General features: G+C 36.6%; 1 protein-coding gene across 1 annotated transcript in view; it reads left to right on the forward strand.

Moving 5' to 3' along the window:
- The window catches only part of CLSTN2 (calsyntenin 2), a 389,948-nt gene that overhangs the window by 153,124 nt on the left and 222,877 nt on the right, over positions 1–13,947 (forward strand). The window contains exon 2 of the mRNA XM_055724029.1: positions 5,901–6,023. Coding sequence (XP_055580004.1) covers positions 5,901–6,023 — 123 coding nt within the window. The remainder of the gene's footprint in view (positions 1–5,900; positions 6,024–13,947) is intronic.

The following is a 13,947-nucleotide window of genomic DNA, read 5'->3' on the forward strand; positions in this document are numbered from 1 at the left end:
AGCATCTTCAATTTGGCTGGTTTTTAGGGCAGGCCTTTGACACTTAGAAAGACAGGATTCCAGCAGGCTGAGCTGAAAATCATTGAAATTAGTGGTGAAAGGACTTAGAGCTGAACCAAGTGGTAAGAAAGCCTAAGTTTTCTGTTAATTCTACCGGAATCAACAACCTCTTTAAGACAGATAGAGATAACATATTATCAGTACATTTAAATGGCAAATAGATCCATTATGCTGTTTTGGAGAAAAAAGAAAGAAAGAAACCACTCTCATAAAGCAATTCCTAACCCTTATAATTTGCTACCTCAAGTTGTAACTTCCTAAAATTTAGAAATCAGCAGTTAAATCAACTTGACAGTATTGACTCTGCCCTAGTATCGGCAGTTAAAGCTTCTAATGTTCACTTTTTCCCTTTCATAGTTGTTTTATAATGTGTTATTTTTGGATCAGTGCCATTTATGAAGTATTTTAAGTCAGAAATCAGCTGAATCTTGGAAATGCCATTATACTGTATTCCTTGTACACATGCTGCTTTCCACCCACTCCCACCGCCCCAAACAAGTGTCTATCCTGGGTTATAGAAAAGATGATGTCTTTCCTCATGAGATGATGTCCTCATACATTTTGTCTGTATTGTGGACTGGTTATAATATTATTTCTGCACTGACAAATTGCACCTCTGTTCACAGGCATTGAGACTTGGAAGACTTAATTTATAGAGTATGATTGCATTCAGAAAGCCCTGCAAATGTCTTGCAGTCTGATAAAGCAGGCAGTTGTTTTAACGTTGTAGGCATTACAGACGCAGAGGTCTGTGTACCTATAGCCATACTCATAGGAAAGGGCTTTTTGGTATGTATTGCCAAAGAGCATGGGATGGGAGGTGGTTGATTTTACTTTTATTTTTTTTTTTCCTACTGCTGATGTATCCATGTCTTGTCAGTGATTTTGTTCTGTGTTTCTGCTGCGGAGCTTCCCCTGGGCCATTAGGTGCAGGTGTGAAGTGCTTGGATGCAGTCATAGTTTGTAGGGGAGTTTGGTGTGAGGGGTTGGTGGGTTTTTTTACCGTGTATCGGGTGGCAGGTAGCAGTGTGGGGTTTTGAGCATGCAATCTGGAAGGGGTAAAACCCAGGGCATCGTGCAGAGGGTGGGAAAAGGCACTGAAGTAGATGGTAGGAGTTCAGCATATTTTGGGGGTTCTAAGCTTCTGGCATTTGCTGTATGAATTTTGCTATATTTTGGGGCTTGTCCTTGAACTGACTTCAAGACAGCATTCCTGGGGGCATGAGATTTCCTGCAGACTCTACAGAATGAGTTTGTTTTTATTTTGCCTTTTTCTACTCCATTGTTTTACGTGCCAAGTGCATTTGCAGATGGAACACAGAGTGGCAGTTTGCTAGCAAGATGGTTTAATTGCATCCAAAGGCTTGTATTCACAAGCTTTAGTGAGACAGACTATGTAAATGCAGTGTAAATGGTGCATACAAATTTTAATGAATTGACCTCTAGCTCTAATAAAAGGAAAAGATTAATTGCTTTATCGTAGATGCTACAGTTTATTTAAATTATGATTTTATATGTGTGACTAATAAATTACAGGAATAGAAACAAGTATTTTTAAAAAACCACCCAGAGCATAGGTATATTTCATCTGTACATCTTAACTAAATATGTGCATGAACTCATGAAAGCATTGCACTGATTTTAGCTTTTAGCCAGCTAGACAAATGCAAGGGAAAAGGTAAACAATAAATGCTTTCAAAGAAGATCCTTTGTAAAAGAGACAAATTATTTTCATTTTTAATATGTGCACTACAACTTACAACACCTTAAGAGGTTAAAGAATTTTCTGTGTAGCTCTTTTCTGCTGAGTATCCCAGCTTGTTCACTTTTTTGAGTTTTGCTTCCTATACAGTACTCTGCTCTCATAGTTCTGAAAATTCACATACAAATTTGTATTTAGATTTCTTCCACTATTTTTAGCAAATGCAAATAAAAAAATGTAGTTTTCCTATCACTTTCTTTTATAGAATGTTAATTTAAGCACTGCTGAGAAATATTAAAGTATTTTAACCATTTGTGCCGCTTCCATTTCAACAAAAAAATAAAACTTTTCCCACCTTAAAGTTTATGGACATTCTGAAAATGTACATGTTAATCTTCAAGAGATTCTAATAAACACCTTATATAATGGAAATTACATAGTTTCTTAAATAATGTGAATTTTGGTGTGGTGGTTTTTGTGTTTTTTTTGTTGTTGGTTTTTATTATTACTATTTATTTTTCTATTTAAACGTACAGTTTCACATAGTCTAAAGACAGCGTCATAAACCTTCTTCGTTCTGGTATTTAACTAAATACAGTGTGGCATTACTGTGTCTTTGGAAACCTGACCTGAAATGTGATTGGTTTTGATGTAACTGAGAAAAGAATGCAACTTTAACATAGTTTGGGGGCATTTTCAACTAAATGTGGATTGAAACAAAAAAGCATAACTGTATATATTTACATTAGGGTCTTTAGGTTCTAACCAATCATAGTCAAAAAAAAGAAATGGTTTTTTTCCCCCCCCCCATATATGCTTTTGGGTATCTGTCAAAAAGGTAAAGGTCTTACAAAAAATCTACTTGGTTCATGGGGTTTCTGTAATTTTCTGTCAATATTCTATATATGTTGTCTAAAATAGAAATTATTCCCCTGAACATGAATACAGCCTGGATCTAAATGCCTGCTAGTCTATCTCAAACAGATTTGGTTTTGTACAGTAATAAAAGTAATCATTTGAAGGTCAGGGTAAAAGGAAATACCGATTCAGTTACAGGAGGTCATGTTCTGAGGTGCAGGTCCTGCTCCAAGGCAGAGGAATTAGTGGCTAAGTTGCAGGTGATGTTTTTACTTGAATGCATTAATATTATAAAAGTAGGGAAAGCAGGTAAGGGGGGACAAGAATGCTCTTAAAGAGGGCACAACTGGAAGAATATGTAATCTATATTTCAAAATACGTACTTCTCAAATATCTTGGAATTTCAATCAATAGCTAGAATAAACCAGGACAAAACGCTTTTGATTATTTTTTTTTAATTCTATTTGTTTTAAAGATGCTGCATAGGGATAGGAAAATATCAGAGGTTTATGAGAGGTGTGTTGACCTGTGGGTAAATACTGATTTGAACCAGTCTAATATTTTGTAGCTGACCTTTTGCCTTGGAGGAAGAAATGCAAAGTATTCATTAATCATGTTATATTTGCAAGTGATCTTTTTAGATTCTAGTATCTTATTAAATCCTGTGTGGTGGTGTGTGCATTTAGTAAGAGTTTCTATGTTAACATTTTGGCAACCTTTAGCAGAGAAAATATAAACAAGCCCCCCAACCAGAACACCAGCTACTAATCATGGTGTTAGAGATGAATAATTTTAATGATGTGAAAATATTTCAATAATTCTTAATACTGGTCTCTTAAGGTCTAGGGCTAAATTGTAGAACTTGTTCCTAATATACTTTCTTCTCTTCCCAACTAATTTCGTTTAAGGAATTATGTTGCTGTCACTCATTTAACTGTTGTTATTGCTCATGGAACATTAATGGAAAAAAGATAAGGTTAGTAGAACTGCAGTCAATGTATACTGGGACTGTTTCTTAAGTGAAAGTGTCATCAAAACTCTTCTAAGAGGAAAGGGGTTGGGGGGCCTCTTTTTTTTGTTTATTTTGGCTTTTTGGGGGGGTTGTGGAGGTGGTTTTTTTGGTTGCTTAGTGGTGGATTTTTGGGGGTTTTGCTTGTTCATTTTTGTGAGAGCTCAATTAACAGAACCAGAAGGAAGGGAATGCTGGACTTGGCACTTTTAGTTGCAGAAGGAGTTCCCTTTTCTTGAAGAATCCTATTTGCTAGTTCATTATTGTTAAACTGTAAGTGCCTTCAATCAAGAGATCACCTTTTGTTTTGTACAGCATGTGTCAGTCAAAGCCTTTGAGTCATGTCAGAGTACCAGTGCAGCATATTGATGTGTCTGGATGTTCAGGCAATTCACGTATTCAAATAACTGATACAGAATGCTTTTAACTGTCCTGCAAACTGGAATCCCAAATGGCGTACAAAGCTCTGAAATTGCATCTATCACTTCTCATATTTCAACATTGACAAGACTTTTGGCCTTCATTCTATTACCTCAACTCACCATCTCTCCTCTAGTCATACAGTCATTACAAGATGAAGAGATTTGAGTTCCTTATTTTCCATTTTACCTTCATCTGACACATCCCCAGTTTAATCTTCCCATTGCTTAGTCAGTGCAAAAATGGACAAAACCACTGTGAAGATAAATATGTTTTCTTCTGAAAGCATATATATTGCAACATCTAAATGAACTCAAAGTTGTCATATTAGTGGTTTGAATTCAAAGTAATTACACTTTACAAGGACATCTGATCATTTTTCCTGAGTCCACAATTTCCTAATGATTTAACAAAGAAACAAGAAAGACAAAGAATGAACTTCAGTTTGCCATAAACATGTTTGCTTTTTCCAAATAGCCAGTGATCAAAAGAACTTGTTAATTGTCCAGCTCTTCTGCTGGGGTGAGCGCCCTCTCTGTTGTTTTATTGCTGCTTCCTTCACACAGAAGAAACCTTGTGGAAGAAGCTTGAAACTCGTTCTAGTCTGGGAGTTTTACAGAAGACAGGGCAGGAAAGAGTTTAGGGGGGGGTGTGTGTGTGTGTCTGTATTGTGTTTGCCTTTATAGTGGCGTTATTTTAAATAATCCCATCTGGTTCAATTTTATTTTGCTTTCAATGTCAACCTTCCATCTTTCGAGGTGAATTCGTTACTTCACCAGATGTTTTCCTCAGCATCTGGCACATACAGCTAAATAATATGTACAAAAATCACCTTGCATCTGGACTTAGTGAAAATATGGTAGATATTCCTTAAGCGCAGTGTTCCCTCATGCCTGGGGCGCTACATTCTTCAAAATGCAATTTGTTTAGACTAGCACCATTGTATTACTTACGTAGGAGTTCCAAAAACCTAACATCCAAATTGTGGCTGCGGGAACAGAATGCTATTTATAAGCATAGCAAAGCTAAGCCTCTTACAAAATAAAAAGGAAGAGAAAAACGTGTCTTCATACTGTCCAATGAATAGGAGGTGGTTCGTGAGAAGGATGCACATTGAAATGGTTCAGGAGTAAGACAATCTGATGATACCGTGGTATGTCCCCTACTTTAAAAGTGTCTTTTTGTGTAATCTTCCGCTCTACTTCAACACCAGACATCCTAATGTTCAACAGCTGTATTTGACGGACAGATTTTTCAGAAAATATTAAGATCCTATATAAGCATAACTAAAGCTGGTTAAATGGGAAAGAGGTGGTGGCTTTTATCAGAGTGATTAAAATGTAGAAGTTTATTTTTTGTCTACAATGTACAGAACACAAAAGTAATTTCAGGTATTTTTCAAAAAAAATAAAATGAGAAGTTGACTGAGAGTCCGATGTTCTCACCTGCTTTTCTGCTTGCCTTTGTATCTTGAAAAGAGTTGTTTCTCTGGAAGTCATTTCTCTTGCATCAGTTTTGCAGCTGAAAGCAATTCCTTCAAAAGTGTCTAATTATGTCTGACAGTTGGGAAGACATTAAAAATATTTTGAAAATCGGCTTTTTATTTTGGTGTCTTAATTGGACAGATGTCTTTAAGTGTTTGGTTTCTTATCAACGACTTGCAGTACAATACATATATCATTTTGGTTCAGTGTTTGACTGTTTATAAAGTACTTCAGGATCTTGTCAGTGGCTTTTGAGTAATAACATTAATGTTGGTTGTATGTCAAATAATTGCTTTTTAAAGATAAAATGAGCTAAATGGATGTAAACCACAAATCAAATTAATTAGGCATACTGTTTCTTTTCTAGTGAACAAACACAAGCCCTGGATTGAGACTTCGTACCATGGGATCATAACTGAAAACAATGACACTGTAATTTTGGATCCTCCCCTTGTTGCTTTGGATAAAGATGCACCTGTTCCCTTTGCAGGTAGGAACATGCGTTAACAGCAGCATTTGAGCTTATGGATTGCATTATGAAGTTACTAGCATTTGTAAGGCATGAATTTGCAGTGCAGAGATAACGTAATCTGAAGGACTGTTTAGTATCTGAGGACTTAGGACTTAGGACTTGACCGCTGGCCCGTAGACCTTGAAATGAGGTCTCTTTTGCAATGAATGTGCTGCTCATTTGCTGTGAAGCAGAAGTGATAATAGAGAGCATAATACAGCAGGCTTCCGCTATTAACATTTTTAATGAAAACACGAGAATTGGATAATTCAATTTTGATTTGCTTTTATAGAAATGAATCATTATAGTTGCCTAAAGTAAGAATACATAGTTAATTTTGTTTAAAAAATAACAGCCCTTCCTTTTTCTCTTCCTATTCTGTTCCCTGGCTATGGACAAAATATGTGACAAATATTTGAAGTTGCTCAAATCTTATGTTACTCTGTTAGTACTCTCTAACTGTCAAGACTTGGACAGAAAATATAGTGGAGGTGTTGAAGATTTTTGCTTAGATTGCTGTATGATAGATGTATGTCATATAGAAGTTTTTACTTGTATTAAGTCTATTTTTCCTGATACTTATTCTGTCATGAGTTCCGTAAGCAGAAAAGAGTACTTTTGCATGTGAAGCAAGTTTTCGCTTAAATTCCCTGTTCCATTAAAAATATTTTTTGAAGAAAAGGGATAATATTAAGGCTTGATAGCTGTTCTGAAGATCCTAAAAAGATGCAGTTGTTAAAAAAGATTATATTGCTTTATGTTACATTATTGTGGAATACAGTCATGTTCGGTAAGCAGTAAGTCAAAATATTTGGTCCAAATAGCAATTTACAGCATCGTATAAGAATTGTTATTAGCCTTTTTCACCAAACACATATACTGGCATAAACTCATGCCCTGCAAAACAGGGATTCACAAATGTTTTTTATGTATTGAGCACCATTTCAGTATCAAGATTGGCTTGTCACTCCTGGTGCCCCATGGTTCTTGGTTGCACAGAACAATTCTTTCTCAACCATATATGCACCAGAGATGTTCAGTGTGAGGGGGACTCAACTAAATTTAGTCAGAGGTAAAAGCCTCAAATAGCATATATGTATGGATACAGCAACCTCAGCATGAAACATTTCTGTCTGCTGATCAGTTCCTATGGCACTGACTTGCTTGTTAATAGAGGCATAATCAACGTCCATTCAGAGGTAAGTAGACAGCCTCTAACTGCGAGGTGCTAATTATAATCAGAGTAGGTTCATACTTCATACAAAGATGCTCAGCATAAGGTGTCCTTATCTCTGTTACTAGTTTTTGAAAGGAAAGCTTATTTCCAAATTATTTTTTTAATGCATTCATCAAGAGACAAATATATGTTAAAACAAAGAAAAAGTGCAGAATGAGAGTTTGAATGGTAAGCTGTTATTCATAATGTATTTTAGTACCCTTTTTTCTTATAATGGTAACTTTCACATAGGCATGCAATTCATTCTTTCAAAAGTTTGTACAAAACAGTAATGTAAACTTAGATGAAATCCTTGCTAAAGTAAACCTCTCTGTGAGATCTTCAGGTGCAGTTATTTAGGTACGAAGATTGATTCCTAGTGAAAAAAATGCCCTTTTCATTTTGGGGGGATTTTTCAGTTCCTATGAATGTTTCATCTCATATTTGCTTCTTTCACTTGCATTCCCTTGGGATGCTTGCTGGGATGTTAATCACATGTGCTGTTTCCACTGATAGTTTTACAAACACTTTACTGACTGGACATTTGCTAGCCTGATTATTTTCCTCAGTTTTTACGCTGGGACAATCAACATGTTTTCCATGAATTAGTAATTTGCTTGTGTAGAGAATCATCCTTTGAAATACTGAACTTGCACAGAGGCTTTGGCTTTTGTGATAAAGATTATATTAGATGGTAGTTTTAATTTAGTTTCTTCATTTATTGATTTGAATTATTTATATCTTAAGAAGTGTTATGGATTTTAGGAGGGGAAATACTTGGTGTGTATTCCCTGATATTAGTAGTTCATTTCCAGGTAATATTGTACATTTATCCTCATGGTCTGCAGTCCAGACGTGATATTATGATACTGATTGAACCCTTAATTCCCTTGAAGGGCCTGGGTTCCCTGCCTGTTTGGAAAAAAACCTATATTTTTTTTTAAGACTTGCCTTTTTAAATTGTTGGAGTAAGTTCTTATTTCTGTTTTAAATTTCTGCTTTAATATCATGTAGTTTTATTTCACTTCATAAATTCATTAATTTTATTATAGAGCTTTAGGGAAAATTCAATTTGTGTAATGCATTTAGTAGGAGAAAACTGAAAATAGATACAGCTAAAAATTAAAAATATTTAGTAGCTGTACATTTAATTGCATTGTGATGTGGATTTTCCTCTATGGCCGTATTTTGTTTTAGTGGGGAAAACTTATTCTACATTATAATATATCAGTCTTCAATTGTACCAGATAATCAGAGCTCCAACAGTTCCTTTCTCATCACCCTATTAATATTTTTGGTTATTTGTCCAACTATTGTTGAAAAAAATATTAAAACGTAGCCTTTCAAAACATTTTCCATTGTTTTGCTTTTTTTTTTTTTTTAAATGTACCTAGATTTAAGAATATATTGGGGCAGTTTCTGACATGTGCTTAGATATCTACTTATATCTCCTTGAATGAACTATATTAAGACTAAAGGTACATGGTTTCTTCCTGTGGAACTACAGCTGTTGCAACAGCTTACCAGCAGATTGTTGGCTGTTCCATCAGTATTTATGTTAGCTTATGTCTATTTTTTTTAATTCAAAAAAATGACATCAGTGTGTATTTGACTTTAAAGAAAACAAACCACAAAACCAAACAAAAGAACTCCTCAAACAAACCAAACCCAAACACAAAACCCCAGCCCAGCTGCTATATATCCTTTCAGTTTTCATACGGGTGTAAGTCCTGTAGAAACAAAACTGAACTAACGGCAAGAAAACTCTCAAGTTAACTACCAGGTTGATGTTCCTGGAGAATGCCTGTATAGCTGCGTAGCTAGATGTTATGTGGACAGTGTAATCTTCAAGCTTTTTAAAATTTCTTCCTTTTTCAGTGGTCGTCTTCCATCAGTGACAGGCTGAGAAAAATTTACAGGGTTTATCATTGAAAGGGGGGACAGGTTACAGTAGGTGAAATGCATCCCGATTTCATACAGATATTTACTAATTTATATCTATATATTCCATGTTTATATCTGTATCTTGCTATTGAGGGTCTAGTTCTTCTGGAAACATGCATAACTTCTGGAAGTAAGGGTAGGTATCCTTATATTCATGGCCAAGGCAAGGAGAGCTTCAGAAAGGAGGTGCATCAGTGTCAAGCTAGAACGTATGTCATGTCAAACCAAGCGTGCTGGGGCCATGCATTGGAGACTATAGACCTCGCTGAGGTTTTGCTTCCAAATTGTCTGTTATGCTTTATAAAACAAAGTTGGTGTTGAGGTCTGGGCTATCTGTAGATAGGCTGGCACTGCAGTCTCTAGGGTTATGATGACAAGACGTGCTCCGCTAATTGCAGATACCAGCGGTTAATGAGGTTGCACTGTTCTTTCTGTGCAGGGAGGCACAGCAGCACTGGCCTGAAGGAACCAGGAAGGGCTTTTGGTGCCACTCACTATAAAAGCTCCCAGTTCAGTACGAAGAGCCTGGAAGTGGGGCAGGTTTTCCCACTCAGAGCTGTGTATTATCAGGGATGCTTTGAGCAATGTATGCATCACCTTGCTTCTGTTAATTGCCATAGTGCACAGGTAGTTTATGCATTTTATATTTTTCACCTGAGCAAATAATCTTTCACCTAATAACTACTTCATTAGGAAGCACAAAGGCAGAACTAAGCTATTAAGGTGCATTTGGTATTCAATGGCTTTTATCTGCCCTCAGTACTTGGGTTTTTTTTCAATACCCATTCTCATGTTCTCATATTTTTTAGTTTAAATGTGAGTTGTAGCATAGATCTACTCCAAACTATAAGCAGTATTTTTGTTTTCTCTTCTGGAAACTTTAACATTGTTCCTAATACCTGTGCCTTTTTTCCTCTCCGTGGCTACTAAGGTAAGTCTTTTATTAACTGTCTTGTCAACCCCTTCTAGTAGTACACACATTATGGTGCATGTCAAACCCCTATTCCTGGAGCGGTCACCAGAGAAAATTACTATAATCTGCACTTTTCCCCCCTCACCTGTATCCAATGTCTAAACACAAGAGTGATGACAGGAGAAAAAAGAATCTGTGCAGTTATGCTCTCAACAGGTCTGCGTTTCCAGGAAGGACTAATGAGAGACTAACAAGACTAAATGTGCCTGTGAAAGTGCTGGCTGTCAAATGTGATCAGCCTATTTCATAACTGGAGCATGAAGACTTTCACAAGATTGTAATGAATGGTCTTTGCTATCTCTTTATCGTATGAGTTTACTGCGAATTGGTGCAATAATTGGAGAATATGTAAAATCATGGTTCTTAAAATTGCCATGGTATGAAGATAGTTCACTTTCTTTTTTTCATGCAAGTACATTATTCAGACCCATAGCTTTGACGGAAAGCTTGGAAATACCATTGCAAATGGTTAAGTGCAGGAAGTCATACAAATAGTTTTCCAATACTGTTGATCTTTAAAATAAAACTCACCATAGTAGTCTGGAGCAAACAAAAATCCCCCAAAAACATGAAGAAACTGCAAGGTTATGCCTTCCATCCTTCTCTCAAACAGTGTTGTGTAGGTGCAGTGTGGGCTTATTTATTATCTAATTTAGGGAAATCCATTGGAGAAATGTCTCTGTAAAAATAAATATAGTAAAATCCACCCAAAAGAAGGAATTTAACTTTAATTAGACTTGCACCAACCTGCAGGGTCTGCTGTACAAGTCGGCTCTCACATGCTTTTACAGACTGGAAGTTGCTTCAGTGCTTTGACTTTCAGGCTTAGGAGTGGCTTGGCTTAGAAACAAGGTGAGATCAACTGAATCAATTTGACAGTGTTCTGTTTCTGTGGTAGTAAGAAGCCCTCACAAAATGCTGTAGGAGTTTGGAAGGGTATTTGGAAGGGACATCTGTCTGCGTTTCAGTAACAGCAGCTCCGTTTCATCAGCAATGTTGTGCTACAATAGATCTGAAAGGAACTTTAGGATGTCTCCAGTCCATCCTCCTGCCTAAGGCAGGACCCATTATACCTGTGTCATTCCTGATAAATAGTTTTCTGTCCTAATCTTAAAGATCTGTAGTGACAGAGATGCAACAGCTTCCCTGGGCTATCTATTCTATGCTTCACCATACTCACTGTTTCTTACGATGCTTCACCTGAACTTTCTGTACCGCAATTTTAGCCCATTAGTTTTTGTTCTATCTACCGTGGCTAGGCAGAGCAGATGATTCCCATTCTTTTTTGCAGCAACAGCCTTTTATGTTACTCCCTAAAAGCACGGTGAGCATCTTAAACAGCACAGGGGTGGGGGGGCAGCGCGGCAGCTTCAGCTGTCCATTGCATTATTGATACAGACCTGGAGCAGAGAAACGGGAGGCAACGGTGAGAGGACATATGCCCTTTTCACCTTGAAAGTGAAAAGCCCAACTCTTCACCGTGTCACCAGTATTAGCCTGTTAAGCTTGCATTTGAGTGCAACGTGTGGCACCAAGGTTAAGCTGGATAATTTCACCACAGTGAGTTGGGCCCATTAAATCTTAAGTTGCTTTTATGCTCTTGATAGATTTACAGATAGCCTTTTTAAAAAAGGTCAGATGTGTGTCTTCCTGGCTCCACACAGACAGGTACTCTGTATCTCAGAAGCAGTTGCAACCTTTGTAAATGAAATCCCAGTCTGACTTCATTTTGGCTGTGCTAAAACCACTGTGAAGGATAAAGAGATAATAAAACCAGCCAAGAAGAATGTCTGAATATTCACTAAACTACAAGCTGCATCCACAAATTCTCCCAAATCATCTTTGTTATTTTAGTAGTTCAGAGGAGCGTGTACTCTCAGCCGTACAGCAGCAAATCCAGTAGTTGTCAGTCGACTTACACCCAGGGGCTGCACGCAAAATCCTATTTCACTGCTTCAAACTGTGAAGCTGTCTAGCCGTGTTTGTTTGTTGTTATTGATAAGCAGTGGCATTAATAACAGAAACAATCTTTTTGGTAGAACATTAAAAATATGGAAATTATTTTTCAACTTGTGACTCTGAATGTTAACCTTTTTAACTCACTGTCAGCCAGACTTAAAACACGCTGTCAGTTTGTGATGCCCAGCATTCATTGGTGTTAAATACTTCACTGTGAAAATGATGCAGAACCAAAAAATCTGAACTGTAAGTGAAGCCATGCAGTATTGCAGTTCTTTATAATAAATCACCTTCTGATTTTTTGAACTTCTGCTTTTGAAGTTTACATTCATTAATGTAGCTTAATTAATTAAGACTGTAGCCTCTAAAGGCAAAAGAAAGAATCTCTTAATTGTGATCATAACCTCAGGTAGAATAAAAGATTGGCAATAGCACAGTCAATCCCGGAGATGCTGGCTTTGACCTAAGCACTGCTGCTCGTCATCCAGCAAAATAGAGTTATAAATGCTCAGGCTTCAGATTAAGAATGGACCAAAAAAATCACTCTGACAGTGACCTCTGTTGGTTGATCCCTGAAGTTTAGGGATGAAGGGTTTGTGGGTTTTGTGTTGGTTTTTTTGTTTTGTTTTTTGTTCTTGAAGTTTTTGCCAATTAAGTTCAATTGCTTTTCTTAGTCATTTTGACAGTAGTGAAATAAAAGTAGGCAACGTTAATGTCTCGGAAGAAGACGAAAGGTTCAAGAATTCAGACTGTTCTAATAGAGCTTTTAGCAGCTGCAGAGTGGTCTGTCATTGCAGGAAGTGGTTAGGAAGAAAATTAGACTTTAATGCGTGGACAGTGAATGTAAGATGCTTCTGGCAGACAAAAGCAGTAATGAATGAGAATGCTGAGATAAACTTTATTGCACCTAAATATGCTAAATTACCCGAAGCCAGAAAAAAAGCAAGTAAAGTAACCAGCTAATTATGGTTTGATGATATTCACTTGGGCTTTTAGACTATTTATGGAAAATAGTGATGTGAAATAAATTGGAACAGTTTTGGATAGTTTTCTTTATAAATAAGGCTTGATCTTTGGAAAATTAGGGCAGAATATTACTGTGGATATGCAAACATACACATGCGGACAGGGACAGAATCTGGCATTTTATTGTGCTGAAGTAAATTACTACCTAATTAAAAAACTGTTTAATTAAAACAGTTTGTAACTGAAGTTGTCACGAAAATAGTCAGTTGTTAAAGTTTTGGAATGTTTGGAACACTATAGATAAACCTAAATGGGAAGTACTGGATTTGCTAACCTATAGGTCCCAAAACTGGTAGCTGCTAGTATGCTCTGACTATGGATGTAGATTTTGTGCCACATGCCTTTGAAACTAATGAAGGCTTGCCATATGAGTAGCATTACATTTAATTAAGAATACAAACTCTAACAACTTATTGATGTTGAGCTTTCAAAAAAAAAAAAAAAAAGAAAAGAAGAAGACGCTACCAATGCATAGAATTGTTCCATTCAAAGTAGCAAAGTTCTGTGCCAAATTCAGATTTATTGTAGGAATTATTGTTATTCAGCAGCCCTGTCCATGGCAGGGGAAACGGAGACGTGTGCTTTCTTAGACTTTCCTGCTAGTTTGTTAAAAACCTTCAGCTTCACCTTTAAGATCCTGATTGTTGTGACAGATAGAAATGCAATAGAGAGTCATTGACAATTCTGGAAGACAATTGTTTTATTTGAACTGAATCCAGAATCAAATAAAAAAACTCCAATAAACTAAAATTCAATATTGTAGGAATGATAAACTCTTCCTTAAC

The sequence above is a fragment of the Falco cherrug genome, chromosome 11, assembly GCF_023634085.1.
Source record: "Falco cherrug isolate bFalChe1 chromosome 11, bFalChe1.pri, whole genome shotgun sequence".
Taxonomy (NCBI): Eukaryota; Metazoa; Chordata; class Aves; order Falconiformes; family Falconidae; genus Falco; species Falco cherrug.